This window comes from Battus philenor, unplaced genomic scaffold (assembly GCF_028537555.1).
Source record: "Battus philenor isolate CCGP_79_NKW_IND1 unplaced genomic scaffold, ilBatPhil1.0.hap1 SCAF_12, whole genome shotgun sequence".
NCBI classification, from domain to species: Eukaryota; Metazoa; Arthropoda; class Insecta; order Lepidoptera; family Papilionidae; genus Battus; species Battus philenor.
This window is the reverse complement of record NW_027181674.1, coordinates 6,469,000-6,488,598: the sequence shown is the minus strand read 5'-3', so window position 1 is coordinate 6,488,598 and position 19,599 is coordinate 6,469,000. Positions and strand designations below refer to the sequence as shown.

Genomic DNA, 19,599 nt, shown 5'->3' with positions numbered 1-19,599 from the left:
TCAAATGATCTTCTCATTAGTATAGTAGTATTTAGCATAGCTCTCTTCATAACTGTTTAGCATTATTATTTAGGGACTGCGGTGAGCAATGATATTTAATACTTCTTTTTTCGTATCAATTGATAGCCTTCTTTTAAAATATAAATCTTTTCGAATTTCAAACATTCGATTACAATAAGAACTACGAAGAATTGCACTTATCTATTGTTATTATAATGTTATGTTTATAAGTTGTAGAATAAATAAATAAATAAATATGTAAATAAATTAATATATAATACTTCTCTATTACTTTTTGTCCGATAGCATTTAATTAGTTGGCGCTTGAACTGGGCTTCTTCACAGTAACTAACATTAAGAACTCCTTCGGGAGCTAAGACTCAAGAAAGAGCCCTCGACCATGTAACCGCTAATATTTCGCTAATAGAGCTCCTTAGTCCGGTGCTCCATGTAATGACTCAACGCATAGGCCCTCGAGAGTTCGAGTTCAAATATTCATATTACACGAAACTGTTTTGTCGTAAAAAATAATTTACTTTTTAATAGCAATTTGGAATTTAAATCAATTTAGTATAATCAGCTAACCATTGAACTCCTATCAGATCGATCTGATAAACTCAATAATCATACTTAGGCAAATACGATGCTTAGGTAAAATTGGCGCTTTTTATTTAGTTTCATTGTTAAAACAACGTAACAATGTTCAAATATTTTGTTGTGTACGCAATATTATATATTTTGCAAACATTATCTAGTCCCGAAAATTATGTAAGATATTTTTTTTTGTATTTTTATAAGTCATTACTTTGAATGCGATCTTGAAGGACCGCTAGCTATATAATGAAAAAAAAAAGAATTAATTACTTTAGATAGTTATAAGAATTTTTGCATTAATTCTCTTTGATCATAATTATTAATATTATTTTTATTTATTTGTTTAAATTATACTGTTCACTTTGGAACACCTCATGACGCCATAATGCCAGCCAGATAATAACTACCAGAACTCTTAAAATCATATTGACTCCTTTAAAAGAATTTCTTCGACTTCAAGCTACGAGGGTTCCAAAAGCACCTTAATCAGAGAAAACCACGCAATAAACTCTAACGGGTTTTATTATTGGCGTAACGACAAAATCATCTGAGAAAATCGAAAATAAATTTCATTTTTTGCAGGGTAAATTTACTTTGAAGGTGACAGATTTAGTAACATGCAAGGGACCGAAGTCTAAAGACTGCTGCGTAATAACAGCTCACATGGAAAATGGAGTTAACCTGTACTATGACATCAAAATAAAGGAAAACGTTACACCTAACAGGGTAATTTTTTTTCAAATATAAAAGCCGTATCTATAAATACACCATTACATTTGACTTCTACATTCCTATTTTTTTGCGAAATTTTATTTAAATCGAATAATAATTGACGAAGTTATCAATATAAAAAATAGTAGCTAGGATATGGTCTCGGTAGCCAGGTATACAACATCTGGCTATCGAGACCATATATAAGTATCTAATAAAGCAATACTTGTTACAAGAACATCACCCTACATGGTAATAGAAAAAAATCAACTCTGAACGAGTGTAAGGTAGTAAGTTCGAAGCTATTTGAAACCACTTTATAACGAGAAAGTTCGTGTATTGTTAGATTACGAAGAATAATGATCAGACATTTTATCAAATCCTGTGTGATTTCGCAAGGTTTTCAGTTATTTTCTACCTGGGATTCTTCATGCAGTGTTTTTTTTTTACCACACAGGGCAAGATCGTTGCGATGGCGAATGGCAAACCTCTGGTCAGGTTACAGATGAAGAAACCGTGTGATCATTTGTTCCTAGGACCTTTGTTCCAGTCAATACTGAATGTAACAAAAGAATGCGTTTTTATAAAAGTAACTATCTCTGATTTTGTTGATTTTAATCTCATTTTGGAACGTCACATAGCTTTACATTTACTGACATAATAATATTTTTATTGAAAACGTGCAAAAGTAATGGAAATATAATCCTACATAAAAATATTAACAAACATAGGCAAAGCGTATGACCTCTGTCTCGTCTGCTGGTTAAGTGATAACGCGGTCTACGATGCTACATGCTTGTCTAGAAGAAACCTATTCAATCTTCACTTGTAGACTTCCAAGTTGGGAGTTAGGTTAGTGGGTTAGTTAAGTTAGGTTGTTCCATACTTTGGTTGTTCACACTGTAAAAGTAGTAGTAGAAGACAACCGTGTACGGATGTCGTTATTCCATGCATCTTCTCCGATGAAAAAAAGGAGATAGGAGAATTATTTGATGTAAAAAATACAGTCTATAAAACACTTAGCGCCTAAGCATCGCTACCAATGAATCTCTTGGCTCGTCTCCGTATGGAGTCCAAAGTCAGAGCTAGTATCAATGTAACTTCGGAATATAACATCAGGGAAAAATAATTACCGAATACAAAAATAATATAAACGCTTTTTATCAAATTTTCTACGTTTATATTTACATCCAATTTTGAAATGAATAAAGAATTGCTCATATTAATTTTGAGATATTTATGTTTGCGACACCTTGTAAATCAATATCGTTGTCTGCGTATTGATTAAAAATGAACCACGCAGTATACTGTAGTCTAAAAGTCAATAAAACCTCTTTATATTTTACACACACTTTCCAATTCACGTCTAATGCACGTTTGACACTTTTAGGTAATACAGTAAAATGTCGAAATAAAAGTAATTTATGTCACAAATTACATTATAAAAAAATATATACGTATAAAAAAGATATACGTAGCATCTTTCTAGAGCGTTCGAATTTTGAATTCCAACCCCTAACAATGATTTTACATAAAAGTACTGTTGTCATAGTGGACAGAAATACGGAGCGTGAACGCTACCTGGCTAATACTATATAGCATAATGTCTATATCTCCAACATTTATAATATAAAAATTATTACAATTGTTTCAATCTTAAATACTTATTAATATTTTTATGTTTTTCAACAGGGACATTACACCTTTAATATTGACATAGAAAAAATAGCACAGAAGTACTACGGCGGCATGTTTTTATACGGAAACATAACTTTTAAATCAGTTTTCTATAGCGACGCATGCAACTTCTCTTGTACAGTCGTATCAGTAACATTTATACCAAGAAACGAGTCCACACATAAAGTGTTGCCACATTAAAGGGTTAATTGTCATTTTGAATAAATATCTTTACTGGTTGTTTTATTTATAAGGATAAAAAGAAAAACACAAAGTTTATAGTTCAAAAGTGTTTATTGCTGACCCTTTCAAGTCATCTATTTGTACTTTAATAAATTAATAACTATCGTAGTATTTACACCGCCGCTATGAACTTTCTATTGCAACTTTATCAATCGAAAGGACAATTCTCTTCATTATCAACTTGCGCGCAAAACATCCCTCGAGCCCTTGAACAAAAGTAAAATTACATAAATCTATGCACTGTAATGTAAATATCCAATAAATAATGTGCAAATATTATATTACAAAATTGTGATTTGTAGGCGAATTGTTACTCTTGTAAAATAAGGATTTTATACATCGTAGGTATATTTATCTCTATAACAAACATACGTTACTTAAAGAAATACCACGCTGTCATGAACTAAATTAATTTTTCGCAATAATTAGGCCCGAATGTAACGTTAATGTATATAAAATGTCCTGAAAGACCTGCATTCTTTCATCAACCGCTATGTATTTGGTAATTTATTTTATTTATATAAATATATATATTTATATAACGTATATAATAAATTTAAATTTATGCAAAATTACTAAGATAGTTTAGTTTTTTATAACGCTAACTTATATAAATTTAAATACACAAAAATGATTTAACAGATATGTTTGTTGTGATAATTGTTTGTATTGATGAATATTATATTTTAATATTTGATACTCAAATCCTGACAAATACAAATCCAAAAATATAAAAATTATAAAATTGTTCCAGCCGTTTTTAAATTACAAATTGTTTAACTAACACTATTTTATTTAAATATGTGTATATAGATTAGGTCTAGTCATAAAAGACTAACTAATTAAAAGCTAACAAAATGCAAATAGTATAGACATAACAGGAAAAAAATATGTATAATAAATAAGTTTATACATGACGAGTAAGTAAATATTGAAAATCAAAACACTGAGCAATACATATCAAATGCAATACAATTATTTTAAGACCAGATTATGGCTACTGCAATAATAAGTGAGATTAATGAGGATTTTTTAAAAAAAAATATAATAATTTTAATTTTTTATTGAATGAGTAAATTATAAAAACGAAAGTTCTAAATACAGACCAAAACATAAAAATAGAGAAAATTTTTGAAGTTAATAATATACATGCACACATATCGATAATCGAAATATAAAAATAACACCCACTGCTTAAAATATTGTAAAATAATAACTATTAACTTTTCTTGTAATTTAAAAAAATTATATTAACTTATTTTAAACTGTTTGCTAAAGAGGTCCGACATGTAAACACAGCGATTTGTTTTATGTATAAAACTAAAGGGTTGAATATATATCTCATTTGCTTTTAATTAATGTATGGTAAACCCTTTCCAAAAATTCATGGTTTAAAAATAATAAATAACATAATCATGTTTACTATCTGTCCCAGCAGACTTTGCAATGCCAGAAACTATTGGCCTAGCGCATTAAAAACGAAAAAATAATTAATGTTACATATATAAGATCATTTAAATTTATACAGAATTATTTGAAATAAATGTAAAACTTAAAGTGTTTTTTTGTTAAATGGGCTACATGTTCATCCACTTTAGACCCATAACAGATCCCCCTGTATACTTTATCATTTGACAATTATACTTACGAATCCGGTATTTCGTCTCCGAGTAAAACAGATCTTTTATCTTGACGGAGGCCCCACCGGCTTTGTTTGGGACACGAGCTGTCACAGGGAATGCCAACTACGTGCAAACGGCGACGGACGCTCGCGGCAAAGTAACACGAGCTCATGAAATGACTGCAACGTGATATACCTGTGATAGACATTTAATAATATACTCTTACTCAAAATAAAATAGGTAACAAGAATAATTAAACTGATGGATCGATTGGACGTTCGCGCTTTAACTTTTTAGTTGTCCTTCAATTATCATCATCATTTTAGCCCCAGGACTGTCTCTGCTAGACATAGGCCTTCCCCATAGATTTCTAATAAAACTGGTTGAAAACTACCTACACTCGGCGAAATCCGACGATCTTAACAAAGTCGGAATCCATCTTGATTGTAGAAGTTCTTCGCTGCGCTTGCTTCTCCACATTTTGGTTAAAATAGTTGATTTCAGACTCGAAATGTGAAAAATTTTAAAACTTTGCGCTTATTTCATAGGTAAATCAAAAACATTTTGCACGTTATCAGATTTACAATTCTGTTCCAGAGACAAGTAACATTTAATAAAAATAAAACATATGAATTAAAGTTATAATAATTTTTTCCGGAAATATACACAATTATATTTATTACATAAAAAGAACTATTTCGCATTGTCTCATTATCTTTACAGAGCAATAAACAGATTGTTCATTAAATGCCTTAAGAGACTTAGGACCTTTAAATTGGATATAATTGATCCAGTTGACATTGATTAGAATTACAAGATAATTTCTTCTCAATTTATCCTATTAATGTTTCGTTTAAGTTTAATAAAATTGGTTCCACGTTCTCACTTAAATGTTAAACATAAAATTTGCTGATTTTGACTATTAAAATTCTAAAAATCAACATGTAATAACAACTGTAAGTGAAGGACGGCTAAATTTGGGGCTACAGAGGACGCTCAAAGAGGTCAAAGCTAAGAGCCGTCACTGCATTCTCAAAAAAAACAGCATTTTTCAATGAGGAAAACAAAAATCTTGCACGATTCTATGACTGTTCATGTTAACCATTAAACTATTTATTCTTTTAAGAAATAAGTACTATATGAAAGAATAAACATATAATATTTTTGCACATTGTACAGGTTGAGCCAGAAAGGCTTACGAATTTAAATTATAGATCACTTTTACTTTTCACAACTGCATAAATAGGAAGTTTAGAACAACAGGACATAGTTCCAACAAGATAGCGTCATACTGATGAGATCACGTCAAGCGATATATTTTGTAGTAAATTGATATGGGATCGAGAGGAAATTCTATGACCTCCTCGGAGTCCAGAACTGTTACCACTGGATTTTTTTTCTCGGAGTTACTTCAAGAGCCGCATTTACGCCAATAAATCGACAATGATTCCCCAGCTCAAAAACAACATTCACGGAAAAATATTCACTGTGCCAGCCAGTTTTCACGAATTTACGGTTTAGATTCAAGAAGTGTTTAAGTTTAGATGGCATACATCTTAATGATGTTAATTTAAAAAAATTAAGTTTCCATATGTTTTGCTATTATATTTTGCTTGTTGCTTATAAATATAAATTTTCTTAACAGTGTTTTTTCTATAATTTTTTAAATACGCTCAACATAACGACCCACCCTGTAATTTATTGGGAAAATGTATTAATTAAAAGGCGCAACAGGAAGTCTATTTTACTCTTGTGTTATTTGTAGAACAAATTATGGTTTATGTACAAATAGTTATACTCACGCATAAGATGTCCTCTGCAACCCGGTTGTCTTTGGCCACCATTGATACAGAAGTCAGCGTGACCAACAGCTCCAGTCTCGCCTAAGAATCCTGCATTAGTATGTATAACTTGAACCACGTGGGCGTCCTCACGACTTAAGCGGAACCGACGAGACCCGTATTCGCTAATCAATGGACGAGCTGGATCTAAACCTGAAAAAAAAAAACACTTTTTGTATTTTTATCTTTAGAAATTTATTGTACGGGGAATCGAGGATTTGGTTCAAATTCAGAAAAAAAAATTGGACTACCAAACCAACGACCAATATTTATTTATATTCAGTCAAAATAAGTCAACCACCTGTTCAAATAAGAGACTAAGCGGGACTATGTATTTTTTTTAAAAAGACAGATATAAAATGACATCTATTTAACACTGAAATAGGCTGGAGGTGAACACATCTTTTCCAAGGTGAACTGTCTTCCAAGAATCCATTTATAGCATAGACCCTAAGCACACATACTTTCTCTGACATTTTTTTATCCAGCAATAGGAGCTTTGTGAACATCATTACGGATACCGTTGTAAAAGAATATTTACCTTTAGTTTTGATCACGATATTACATTGCCCATTAAACGATTTATTTGCTCAATGAAGTCGTCTTAGGTACAACTTGGTGTAAACCAGAGATGATGAAAAAATTCTTGTGTTATTCTTTTTTAAAACGTGTACTTTTATTCTGTTTCAAATTAAGAAATATTTTATCACATTGATTATAAACATTACTTTTAAATACTTACAAAATGCTATTTATTGGAAAGATCCACTCCGAACTCTCGTGTCCCAGTTTATAACATATAAATAAATATATATAAATTCATTTTCAAAACATCGACTAACTTGTCAGAGATCCAATTAACGTATTATTAATATTTTGTAAAGTAGGTAATTACACATTTAAGCGTAAAGCTTAAATGTAAATGAAAAGTATCGATTAACTTCAATTTTTTTGTCAAAAAGTGCAATCGATATCTTTGGACGAGGAAACTCAATTTAAATTCTGTTATAAAAAGTTTCAGAGGTTTTATACAAAACTTTTTCATTATTCTTACTCTTCTGGAACTTACATTACCATCTAAAAGTTCCAGAACATTCCTAAATTCTTTTTTTTTTAAGTATTTACTCTTTAAATTTTTTAACTTGTATCGTACTGAAGTGAGAGTCCGTATTTTATTTTAATGATTCCTAATTTTTCACGTTGTACTTATTAAAAAAAAGGTTTACATATTTAGGTTAATAATTTGTGTTTATTCGATCTCCTATACTATTATTTAATCTAATCTAAATTAAGTGATATGCATTTGATCGTTGAAAGGTTGACGTCATTTCGCACCAATGTGTTCTACAAGCACATAAGATAAGTAAGAAATCCTTCCATAAGCAAATCAACAAGCGATAAATAAAAACATTGTGCAATTGTTTGATGTACATTAATGTTATTGAAAATACACACAGGATTCGTATAGTTCAATTCATCGAAAGCAAGCCGGTTCCATAAATAGATCTAGTGGGGACCGTTAGTAATCTGTGGATTGTGAGCTGCTTCGGAGTTCAGACGTATGAACAAATTCAATCCGACATTGTGATTATAATATTCTCTTAGGCACATATCACTTTGCGGGAGTCGCTGTTTCAACGTAGTCGAGTCCATATTGTGCTAATCAAAATGGTTAAAGTTGAAATCAAATATACTAAGGTACGTTACTACAATTTAATACTTTTTTTAACATTCAATATAAAAATATTAAATGCGTTAAAATAGAAAGAAGTTTGTTATAAATTTGTTATTTTTTTTGCCTTTGGTATCAATTAATGTCGTTATCGTGTAACGTCGTGTCATAATTTTTATCCGATATGTATTACACAAATGAGAGTTTACTAAACAATTCATTTCACTATTATTAATCTATATACATAATATAAGAAATTCTACTTATGTAATAACTCATCGCGATATCTCTGAAACTACAAGATTTATAAATTTAAAGATTGGTAAAAATGATACATATATCAGATAAAAATCAGCTAAGAGAATGGATTTTACGAAATTCCACCCACATTGGGATTGAGGGGACGTTTATTTAGTCCGCTAAATTGGTGGGAGACAGGTAGTTATTTCATAAAATTCATTTAATTAATCGTCGATGGTTTTAATTTTAGACAAGTATTTACATAAACTTATTGTTGAAAACAGAATCTGATAATGGTATATAGAAAGTTTGTAGTAATAGAACATGCCGGAAGCCGCTAATCATATTTATAACATAATTAATAACTATTCCATTTACCGGCGAAGTACTGTAACATATAACATATATAGTAGTTACATATATGTAAAATGTATATAATGTAATTGTTTATAAGTGTGAACTAACTTTTACTAAGCTTTTACACCTATTTTTAATGTATCTGTTTAAAGTTATCAGACAGGTCAATAAACTATTTACAAAGTCTGCAGGGATAGATAGTAAACAACTTTTAATTTTGATATCTACAAAACTGAATTTAGATTCTATATTACCATTGCTTTATTCGGCAGAAAACGAACAATATATTATATATACACCTAGTTTATTTTTACAAAACTCGTTTAAAGGCTTTTACAGACCGATGGCGTTGTATAATGGTATTTATTGTGGTTATTGAAACGCAAATAGGTCATTGTTGTTCGAACATGCTGGAAGTAATGCACACCATTGAGGATGTGTGCGTCAATTGTGTACAACTCAATAATCACTCGTACCTTGACAATGAACGAATCGTTTAGCGAGTCGTCTGTATATTTTTAAGTGTTACGTTATCAATAAGGTCACATATTAATAAAGAGATATTATTAATTGACTTTCTATGATGATAAGCGCGTGAATTATTTTTACTAAAGAATATCAATGTAGCATTTTCATGACGTTAACATTAAAAAAAAAATGATTGTACAAAAATTTGTACTATACTCCGTTGCCGCACAGCAAATACAGCACTCTAGAATCTGTACTTTTGTATGCCAGTGAAACTAAAATATTGCGATTAATAACCATCAATAACTGAAAATGTAAATAAGGATTTAAATAACAACTACTTTTTAATAAGTATGTAAATTTTGCTTGGTTAGCGGTAGGATATTACTTTTTTTTTGTTTTATCACGGTATTTTCGTTTGACAAATAATGATTATATGTACTTCAAGATATTTATTTAAAAGAAATCAATCCAAGAACACGACAAATAATAACCTACGATTTGTAAATTTCTACATTAAAAAAAATCAAACCTTCCTTCTCAAATGATGTAATTGATAAACTTAATGCATACATATACTCCTACCGAAATATTAAAGAGACGTCTGTTTCACTCATTTCCATTGTTTAGCTTAATTTGAAATAATTTCAGTTTACTTTTCTATTTTTATTTAGTATCAACTGTAACAGCACACGTATAAAACTGGATGTTTTCTTGTACTATCAACTATCCAAAATTGTGTTTTTTTTTGATGTTAGATAAATAAAAACATTAAAAATCAGGCAAAGCATAAACGCATTCTTAGCTCACTAACAAATGAAATAAGTTATTTTTTTTTTAGTAAATATGATATGGCACTGATTCTTTAAATCTACGATGAAATTATCAGAGAAATCAACGATTATTGCTAAGATTAATAATTACCAGATTAATCTCTTTTTTTTTAGTTGTTTATTAACAACGAATGGGTGGATGCTGTTAGTAAGAAAACATTCCCGACTATCAACCCACAAGATGAGAGCGTGATCATTGAAGTGGCTGAAGGTGATAAGGTAATCTGACAATTTTTACACTTTGACAATGTTTACTTTTGTACATACCTACAATATTTTTCTCCGTATATATTCACTAATACGTGTCTGGCCGAATTTAAAACTAATGTAATAAAAATTAATATCAACAAATATTTTGAGCGAACTTAAATTGTAGCTATTAAAAATTTTATAAGACTCTTTTTAAAAAAAAATGAATAAAGAAAAAGTATTTAAATTACTTGTTTTACAAGAAGGTTCTCTATCTATCTAAATGTTATTTAAGCAACATACATACAAACATATCTCCAAATCGCAGCTCATATAATTTTACCTAATAATTTATTATATGCAGGACAATATAAAAGTAATACTAAAAACAAATAACATCTTAACCTTCACCGCCTTCATTTGAGTCGCAGGACGTCCACAGCTGGACTTAGGCCTTACCAATAGGACCAGTTGGAAGAGCCAAGCGTCTTTCTTACTTCTACTTCTTTCTTATATATATTTATTTTTTATACACAACCCAAAAATAATGTTTTTTTTTTAACGAAGAGCGGAATTTCCTAACTAAAAGTACATATGTTTAAGAGAAGGCTCCGGATCAGTATTTTTGTGCCATGGTGCACTTTAGCCTTTCTAAAATTCTTACACCCCCAACTACGTAACATGCACAATATTTATTTTAAAACGAAAGGATTAAACTTGTGTCGAGTCCACTTTCAAATCGCCCCTTTAATAAAAGTATTGCCCCCTTGTAGGGTGTCGGGCTCACGTTGCTAGACAATGCTCCAGAGACTTCGTTATTTAAAAGTTAATAAAAGGATAAATGGATTTTATTATTAGATATTCTAATATATTTGTTTCAATGTGTCCATTTTGAACAAATGGCAAAAGTCAATGTTAATTATTAATAGAAATAATATTTATATATAATATCTATTATTTTTTTGACTAGGCCGATGTGGACCTTGCAGTAGAAGCTGCGAATAAGGCGTTCCATCGCTACTCCGAATGGCGTATGCTCGATGCATCACAAAGAGGTCGACTTCTCTTAAAGCTCGCCGATTTAATCGACAGAGACTATAAATATTTGGCTGAACTGGAAACATTGGACTGCGGAAAACCTGTGAAGCAAGCCGAAGGAGAAGTGTTGTGGTCGGCAAATATAATTAGATATTATGCCGGAAAAGCTGATAAGATTTTGGGAAACACAATTCCAGCGGGTACGTACGTTTATTAACTTAGCTACAATCTGTATATTTTCTACAATTATACAAAATTTCATAAGACATTGCGCTCATGTAAACCCTGTTAATTTATGACTTTATTATTGTTATAAGTTGAAATTTATGTTAGCAAAAAAATTTATTAGTTACCTAATATTTTCATGGGGGTTGCAGAAGGTGAAACGCGGGGTTATTTTCTTTTAAAATGGTCCTTTTGTCCGGTTTTAGTCATAATTATGATTATTATTATAAAATCAATTTCGATTTAGTATGATTATCCATCTTTTCAAGAGAGAAGATCTTGCTTTCGTGACGTAATAATACCAGGGGGGCGCAAAAAAGATATTTTTTTTACCATGACTTGTCTTTTGTATATGTAGTTAATGCTGTGTCAACTTTGAACGAATTTAACTCCACTCCTCTTTTCTTCTTTACATATTCCATGTAATAGTATATGATTGAGGGTGCAACAATACATTAAAAAAATTTAAACACTGACACAATTTTTTTGTAGATGGCGAAGTTCTCACTTTTACTTTGAAAGAACCTGTAGGCGTATGCGGTCAAATTTTGCCATGGAACTACCCCATACCCATGTTTGTATGGAAAATAGCACCCGCCTTAGCAGCAGGTTCGTTTTTAATGTTACCGTGCCACTATTATTTTATAAATAGAGATAGTTACATAAACAAGATTCATCACACAAAAATTCTCATAATTGAATTGAAACGGTAAGAATCTGAAACAGACTAAAAATCAGAAACTAACCATCGATTGGCCACAAAATTAACTAATTTAATAATAAGCAATAATAAAATTAAAAGTAATATTCATGTCACTTAGACCTAACAATTTGCTTAGGACTGCAACAAACAAATGTCCTAATCTTTAAACTAGTTATTAACTTTTATTTCAATTTGAGCTTAAAAACGTATTTTTTTATAAAAAATTTTATATTATAAAAACGTAAAAAATTTAAAACTTATTGAATACGAAATTAGTATAGGCGATATATGTGTAATATGTCGCATAAAATACAAACCCTTTGAAATAGTCGCTAGTCTAAGCTTATAAAAAAGTACTTAGTTTCAAATCTTCGTACATGTCAGTTGAATCTTGTTAGTATGACTAGGTCCTACATTCAAATGGATGTGAATAATCCGAAAAATAATAAAAAAATCTGCGTCTGCAAACTTTTTGGTAATCAACGTAAATTCTTTAAATTTAGTACAGGTAGAGTATAAGCCAGCAAAGAACGAGAGATTTTACGAAATTCCACCTTCAAGAAGGTTGAGAAGGCGATCATCAAAAATAGAAATTTTTCAAATAATACCTCTTGCTGTATTTTTTTCATGTAACAAAAATCTCTAAAAATGTATTTCATGTAATAACACCCACAAAACATAGTGCGGGTCACACGAAACAGGCGCCAGATTGTTAGTTTTAATATTTTATATTTTATATCTGACAATTAAATTGGAAATATTTCGATTGTACTTTTTCCAGGGTGTACAGTGGTCGTAAAGCCCGCAGAACAAACACCGCTCACTGCTTTGGCTGTAGCGGCTTTAATTAAAGAAGTCGGCTTCCCACCTGGTGTAGTGAATGTGATTCCCGGCTACGGGCCCACCGCTGGCGCTGCCTTAACACACCACCCACGTGTAGACAAAGTAGCTTTCACTGGTTCCACTGAGGTAATTTATAATTTTACTCTTAAATTATTATAACGGGACAATTAGCAATTTGTTTTTGCCTTTAAATACAAACAAGTATAGTCAAAATCAATTAGTTTTCGCTTTTTAAATCAAAAAAAAAATTGACATACAGAGTGATTGTCTATAGGTGTAAATGATTTAAAGGGACGATTGTATAACTCTTTTGTCAGTAAAATACTTTCAACGCCTATTTCCAATCGTCCTGTACAAAATAATTACTTTAAAATTTGTTACATTAACGTGTTTTTTTCTGATAGAACACGAGAAAACAATAACTTCTGGTGGTATAAAATCTGTAGGGACAGAGATGAAACAATAAATAATTTTAAAAGTTAAAGTTCAGATAGCTACAACTTTGAACACAATTTTTCTAATTTACAGTATTCACTATTTCTGAAACAATTGATTTTGGATAGAGTGTACCATACATAAATTTACAGCAAAGTAGCTAAACATTCACTTCTTTAAAGCTATTACACCTATAACAGCGTAGGTAATTGTAACCAAAATCGTATTGGGTGTAAGTGAATGATTCTTATAAATTATTTATTGATTAAAAAACAAACATGTATGTTGTATGCATTATTAATTCATGACTATATCGGATGTGATAAGATTTTTGATCGTTTGTTAAAAGCGTGGATAAGTCACTCACTAGATGGACAAACGATATAATCCAGGTCACCTATAAACGCTGGAGGCGGGCTACGCAAAACCAGTCATCGTGGCGACTTTTGGACACCTATTACTTTGAGTAAGCGGTTGTCGTCTGATGTGACGATGATAGCTAAAAATGAACCTCATAATTCCAAACGGATAAATTAACATATCATATTCAAACGACACTGTAAATACACATGATAAAATTGTATAAAACACAGTTACAAGTACACTTAACTACTTACAAACATAGATAGTTTTATCTTGATAAAACAAGGATTACATGCGGAAATTTTAATCGGATGATTGTTATGTTGACAAGTACTAAATTATCGACACGCGTAATGATACTTGATCCTTGCACCGTTATTTGCAGTTATTGTAAAAATAGATAATAAATGATGTTTATAAATGAAGGACATTGCATATGTTTTAACTGTCAAAGTAATCCTTTTTTTTTTGTTTTACACGCGTGTATTTTCGGAAATGTGTATGGTATAAGGATATCGACACCAGAGTAGAATTAATTTCACATTAAATTGACAAACATTCGCAACTAGAGATTTCGTCGTGACTGCCGAAGCAGACAATGTATGGCATATTGCATACGCTGTTTAATATATAATATATAGTGTATATTCGTTCCTTCTTCATGGCATGAAAAATGAAAGTATTGATCGATGTGGCGGTATTACGTATATAGAGATACTATTTAAAGTTGTATCTATCGCTGATGATGTCCGAATTTTCTAAATAGTATTATGGCCGTAGTGACCAGTGGCCAATACGGAGCGTTCACATATGACCACTACGCTTATTGTTATACAACCCTTTATTAAATTGTAATTCATACCAAATTATATATACATAGACTATGAAATATAAAGCCTTTTTTATTTATAAAGCTGTACAACCTAATCATAATTTACAGATTGGACGTGTGATAATGAACAGTGCCGCGGCAACAAATTTAAAACGAGTAACACTTGAACTTGGAGGAAAAAGTCCTTTGGTGGTTTTCAACGATGCGGACGGTTAGTTACATAACATGAATAGTTTTTTTAAAGTTAGACAAATTATAAATGAATTATATTTTCAGTGGAAAATGCGGCCCTTATCGCTCACCGCGCCGCTTTTGCCAACGCCGGCCAATGCTGCGTAGCAGGAACAAGGACTTATGTCCAGTCTGGTATTTATGATAAGTTCGTTGCAAAAGCAGCTGAAATAGCAAAGAAAAGAACTGTCGGAAATCCATACGAAGATGTTCAACAGGGACCTCAGGTTTTTATGAATATTAATACTATTACCTTTATATATGTCTATGAATTTCATAGTATGTCCAATAAACCTTTTAATATTGAGATTGTCATAATTGTTTACGTGGAGTAAACTTCTATATTTATTTTTATTGTTATCCACATGAGATTACTTACAACGACCACTTCTATACGTCACGAGGAGAACGCAGAATTTCCTTATAAAAGTATCGTTCATCTTAAAGCTTCGAGGGTTTAAAACACACTCTGATCTAAGAAAATAAGGGTTTTTTGTGATCACATTTACAATATCCTTATTAATAAAGATCTTTTATCACTTAAAAAATCCTTTATGCTGCAATAAGAATTTTTGACAAGTTTTTATTAGATAAATTAGAGTTGGGAGTGTAGTGTAATACCGTATACCATACCGGCATATTTTCTAGAGCTATTTGCTCTTTTACATTTGCCTAAAACCTGTATCTCTATATTTTTATCTCTTTCTTTTGTCTTCACTAGATCGATGCGGAAATGTTTAATAAAGTAATTGGATACATCGAAGCAGGCAAAAAATCTGGAGCTCGTTGTATTGCTGGTGGTAACCGTCAGGGGAACGTGGGTTTCTTCGTTCAGCCTACAGTTTTCGCTGACGTAAAGGAGGATATGAAAATCGCTAAAGAGGAGGTAAATCGACACATGTAATTAATCCGAATATAGCTAAAGTAATATATATGTAACGTACTAATCGTTTAAATGTATACGAACTAATTCGTTATAGGCGTAAGATTTAAAGGGATGAACGTATCAGCTCATTTGACAGCAAAAAGTTTGAAATATGTTACAGATTTTTTATTGTAATGCATCAGGCCTATAACTTCAGTACAAAATCCACAGGGACACATAGTATGCAATGATTAAATTGATTATGTTATAATCTTAAAATGCTTTTACTTACTATTTATTAATACGAGTACGTTACTTATTATGCTGAAACCATTGATTTTTGAATAGACACACTATACCATATACTGACAGCAAATTAGCTGTACATTCACCCCTTTAAAGTTTTAATACCTATAACCAATCAATCAGCGTGTTTAGATGTTCAAAAAAAATAATCTGTACAAATAAAGCCAGACTGTAATCATATAAATGTCTCAAAAATTTTGTTTATTTATTAATAAAGAGATAACAATTTCAATTGTTTAAAAATCATTTGGCAGATTTTCGGTCCAGTCCAGAGCATCCTAAAATTCGAGACGTTCGAGGAAGTAGTAGACCGCGCAAATGACTCAAATTACGGTCTTGGAGCGGGTGTTATCACCAATGATTTTACTACTGCAATAGCATTTGCTAAACACGTGCGCGCAGGTTCTGTTTGGTAAGTGTTTATTAATCCATTCATCATCATCATCATCATTTCGTGCATGTAAGATGTACGAAATAAAATTAACATAATTTTCACTTACTTAAACTATATCATAATCAACACGTTTTATGAAAATCTAATTATCTAATTTGTTATTTTTTAGTATTTAAAACCGCATACTAATTTTAAAATACTTTTCTATTCTAAGGATTAATACATATGAACATGTAGCACCTCAAACTCCATTTGGCGGATTCAGAGAATCTGGGATTGGTCGTGAACTGTAAGTATATTTACAAACCATCAATATTTCTGAATGTTATTGCTTGTTGCTTAGAATATTTAGTTTATAATATATTAAAAACTAGCTGTTCATACAACTTAACGTAACGTAACGTAACTTCTGGTAGCACAAAGGGCTACCAGAAGTTACTGGCCAGTCGCATTTCAATAAAAAAGTATACTAAAGTAACATATTTACAGTTAAATGTGAGAAAAATTGCTATCGATAAATACTGACCGATACTACGCAGAAACTGTCACATGCGCAAAGTTCAAAGGGAACTATCTAACCCGCGATTTTTACAGCGAGCACTCAAATTTCCTTCTAGACTCTAGAGTCTAGAGAGTATTAGAAATGTTATAACAAAAGATGAATGAAATCAATCAAGATCCTTATTAAGTCATGGCGTGATGTGAATTAATTTATCTGTCTACGTATATAAATAAATATATGTACATCCATGTACTGCCTTTTACGATATCCCGGCAATTATAAAGTTTAAAGATTTATAATTCAGTTCAAATATAACTAATGTCTAGCCGCAGGGTAAAGGGAGTATTCATTAAAATATATTTTCGAACTGCTCTTATAGGTATAAAACTTAGCTAGAATTTGTTTTTTTATCATTTTAAAAATTATCAATAATGGATTTCATAATATTACGGTTACAATTGCATTACATATAAATGCTATAAAATAATTAAACAATTGTAGGTTAGTAATGATGTTATAAGAATTGACGAAATATTTTTTTTTCATTATTACAGAGGCGAAGACGGCATCTTGCAATATCTAGAAAACAAGACTGTAACTATGAACCTTCCCAAGAAGCCTTTGCTATAAATTAAAACGTATATATTCACACTGTTCTAGTGACATATTCCAACATGTTAATGCAATTAATTGTTAACATTTAAATAATAAACATTTGTAATCTGGTATTATAAATTATTTTAAATATTTTAAAGTTCCCTTCACGCAATATCTTAATGGTTTTAAATTGTGCAATCATCTCAATCGAAGACCAACTTCTACTATACATAGGCCTACCCCATTGATTTTCAAAAGAACCTCTTGTAGGCGGCCTCAACAGCCTTCCGACGTCCTTAACAATAATTAAATCTTTTTTTATGATCTTACGTTTATGGATGGCAATCAATTATTATCGTGGTGTTTTTTAATAGAATTTATGTTATAATAATAACAGTAATATTTTTATCACAATGAAATAGTTTCAAAGATGTGTTGATATAAATTATTTCATTTTACAATTCTAGTACAGTAATGTAATTAAATGGTTTAATAAAACGAATGAAAAAATAATGGAATATGCGGAAGCGCTTCCAATATATTTATGTAAGTTAAATGTACAAGGAGTATACCCGTCTCTACTCATTACATTATATTTATCCGCAAAAACGTAAATTAAATCCATAATATTGACACAGCTTGCGGTTGAATTTGCGCTTTGTAATTTTTCATGACAACAGAGGTTTTGCGCAACAAATTCATATCAGATCAATGTTTGGTAATCAAGTTCATCACCGTCATCCTCGTACCAGAGTGAATAAGGTAAAACTGAATGTATTCGTAAGGTTTTTAAAGGAACTTAGTGATACAGATTTTGTAGGCACTTGTGTTCAATTATTTATCAGAAAGCACTTGGTCACCATTAAAATCTTATCACGTTTGCCTTCCGCTCCAAATTTGCTAAATAATATTAAGAAAACGCACTAATTTTGTAATCACTTTGAATTCGATTTAAAGAAAGAAGAACTTTAAGCACGAAATTGTCTTCTGTGGCAATTCGTGAGTGCATCATTGCAACCTCCAATCACTATGTGCAAATACGGAGTGAAGAAATACAGGCTAAGGTCACAGTGAAAGCAAAAATGCAGTAGCGCATAAAGCAGATTTAATAAAGCAAAGACGGGCGACAGTATCGGAGTGTATTTTCCATGCAGTTATCATATGCTCGCTCCTCTAAAACAAACACTAGCCAAACGAATTGTAAAATAGAGTAATGATCAAGAGGAAACAATCAAACACAAACTAGTTGGAAGCCTATCCAACTTCATTCGACGGCAACCGAATGAAAAAAGTACCAAAACAAACAAATAATAAAACCTAAGATTATGTACAAAAATAATTTTTGATATATGATTTTTTAAAAAACTCGGTTAAACTGAAGTTTAATTTATACCTTATTTTCGCAAGTATTATCCCAGTTTTTTATGATACATCATGGATAATTTAGAAAATAAATGTTACATCGTTATGAATTTTTTCTTTAGTTAAATTATTTTTCTTTTTACAATAAAGCAATTCAAATAATTGCTCAAAAGTTGTAAAAGGCCATATGTACTCGTTTTCATTATTTATAATGTTAGGTGGTAGCATTTCAGTACTAATAAAGACTCGTGTTTTTCACAAGTTCATTGATAAATCGGCATTTCAAATGTCTCATAGATATTTTAATTAAAAGAAATTAGTTTTCATTTTACGATCCACATTTTTGTGATATATTGCGGAATGTTTGTTTTATATTACATGTAAGTGCCTCCAAGATTACATATGTTTACATCTATAAGGCCATTGCTGAAATTCACTAAAAATACAATTCGAAAA

The 19,599-nt window shown here is 30.8% G+C and overlaps 3 protein-coding genes across 3 annotated transcripts in view; 2 read left to right on the top strand and 1 right to left on the bottom strand.

The window, feature by feature from the left end:
- Positions 1–1,257: 1,257 nt before the first annotated feature.
- On the top strand, positions 1,258–3,183 carry LOC137932844 (uncharacterized). The gene is made up of 3 exons (XM_068776519.1): positions 1,258–1,320; positions 1,763–1,894; positions 2,998–3,183. Exons 1-3 carry the CDS (start codon positions 1,258–1,260, stop codon positions 3,181–3,183), a joined length of 381 nt encoding a protein of 126 aa, XP_068632620.1.
- A 111-nt stretch (positions 3,184–3,294) lies between these two features.
- The window catches only part of LOC137933040 (lipase member H-B-like), a 33,282-nt gene continuing 16,977 nt past the window's right edge, over positions 3,295–19,599 (bottom strand). Inside the window, exons 6-8 of the mRNA XM_068776774.1 lie at positions 6,650–6,841; positions 4,874–5,042; positions 3,295–3,431 (exon numbers count right to left, since the gene is read on the bottom strand). Coding sequence (XP_068632875.1) covers positions 3,374–3,431; positions 4,874–5,042; positions 6,650–6,841 — 419 coding nt within the window. The 3' untranslated portion in view covers positions 3,295–3,373. The remainder of the gene's footprint in view (positions 3,432–4,873; positions 5,043–6,649; positions 6,842–19,599) is intronic.
- Positions 8,089–17,919, top strand: LOC137932625 (aldehyde dehydrogenase X, mitochondrial-like). The gene is made up of 11 exons (XM_068776236.1): positions 8,089–8,386; positions 10,373–10,477; positions 11,418–11,685; positions 12,203–12,319; positions 13,195–13,382; positions 14,995–15,097; positions 15,163–15,344; positions 15,839–16,003; positions 16,543–16,700; positions 16,897–16,971; positions 17,739–17,919. The coding sequence occupies exons 1-11, from the start codon at positions 8,357–8,359 to the stop codon at positions 17,812–17,814; spliced, it is 1,467 nt and encodes a 488-aa protein (XP_068632337.1). The 5' UTR covers positions 8,089–8,356; the 3' UTR covers positions 17,815–17,919.

What these genes read in the sequence shown, in the direction of transcription:
- LOC137932844 (XM_068776519.1), top strand. Translation starts at nt 1,258, where the DNA reads ATGGAAAATGGAGTTAACCTGTACTATGACATCAAAATAAAGGAAAAC. An exon ending in AAAACGTTACACCTAACAGG is followed by an intron (nt 1,321 to 1,762) that starts GTAATTTTTTTT and finishes TTTACCACACAG; the next exon opens with GGCAAGATCGTTGCGATGGC. An exon ending in AAGAATGCGTTTTTATAAAA is followed by an intron (nt 1,895 to 2,997) that starts GTAACTATCTCT and finishes GTTTTTCAACAG; the next exon opens with GGACATTACACCTTTAATAT.
- LOC137932625 (XM_068776236.1), top strand. Translation starts at nt 8,357, where the DNA reads ATGGTTAAAGTTGAAATCAAATATACTAAG. An exon ending in GGGAAACACAATTCCAGCGG is followed by an intron (nt 11,686 to 12,202) that starts GTACGTACGTTT and finishes ATTTTTTTGTAG; the next exon opens with ATGGCGAAGTTCTCACTTTT. An exon ending in TCTGGGATTGGTCGTGAACT is followed by an intron (nt 16,972 to 17,738) that starts GTAAGTATATTT and finishes TCATTATTACAG; the next exon opens with AGGCGAAGACGGCATCTTGC.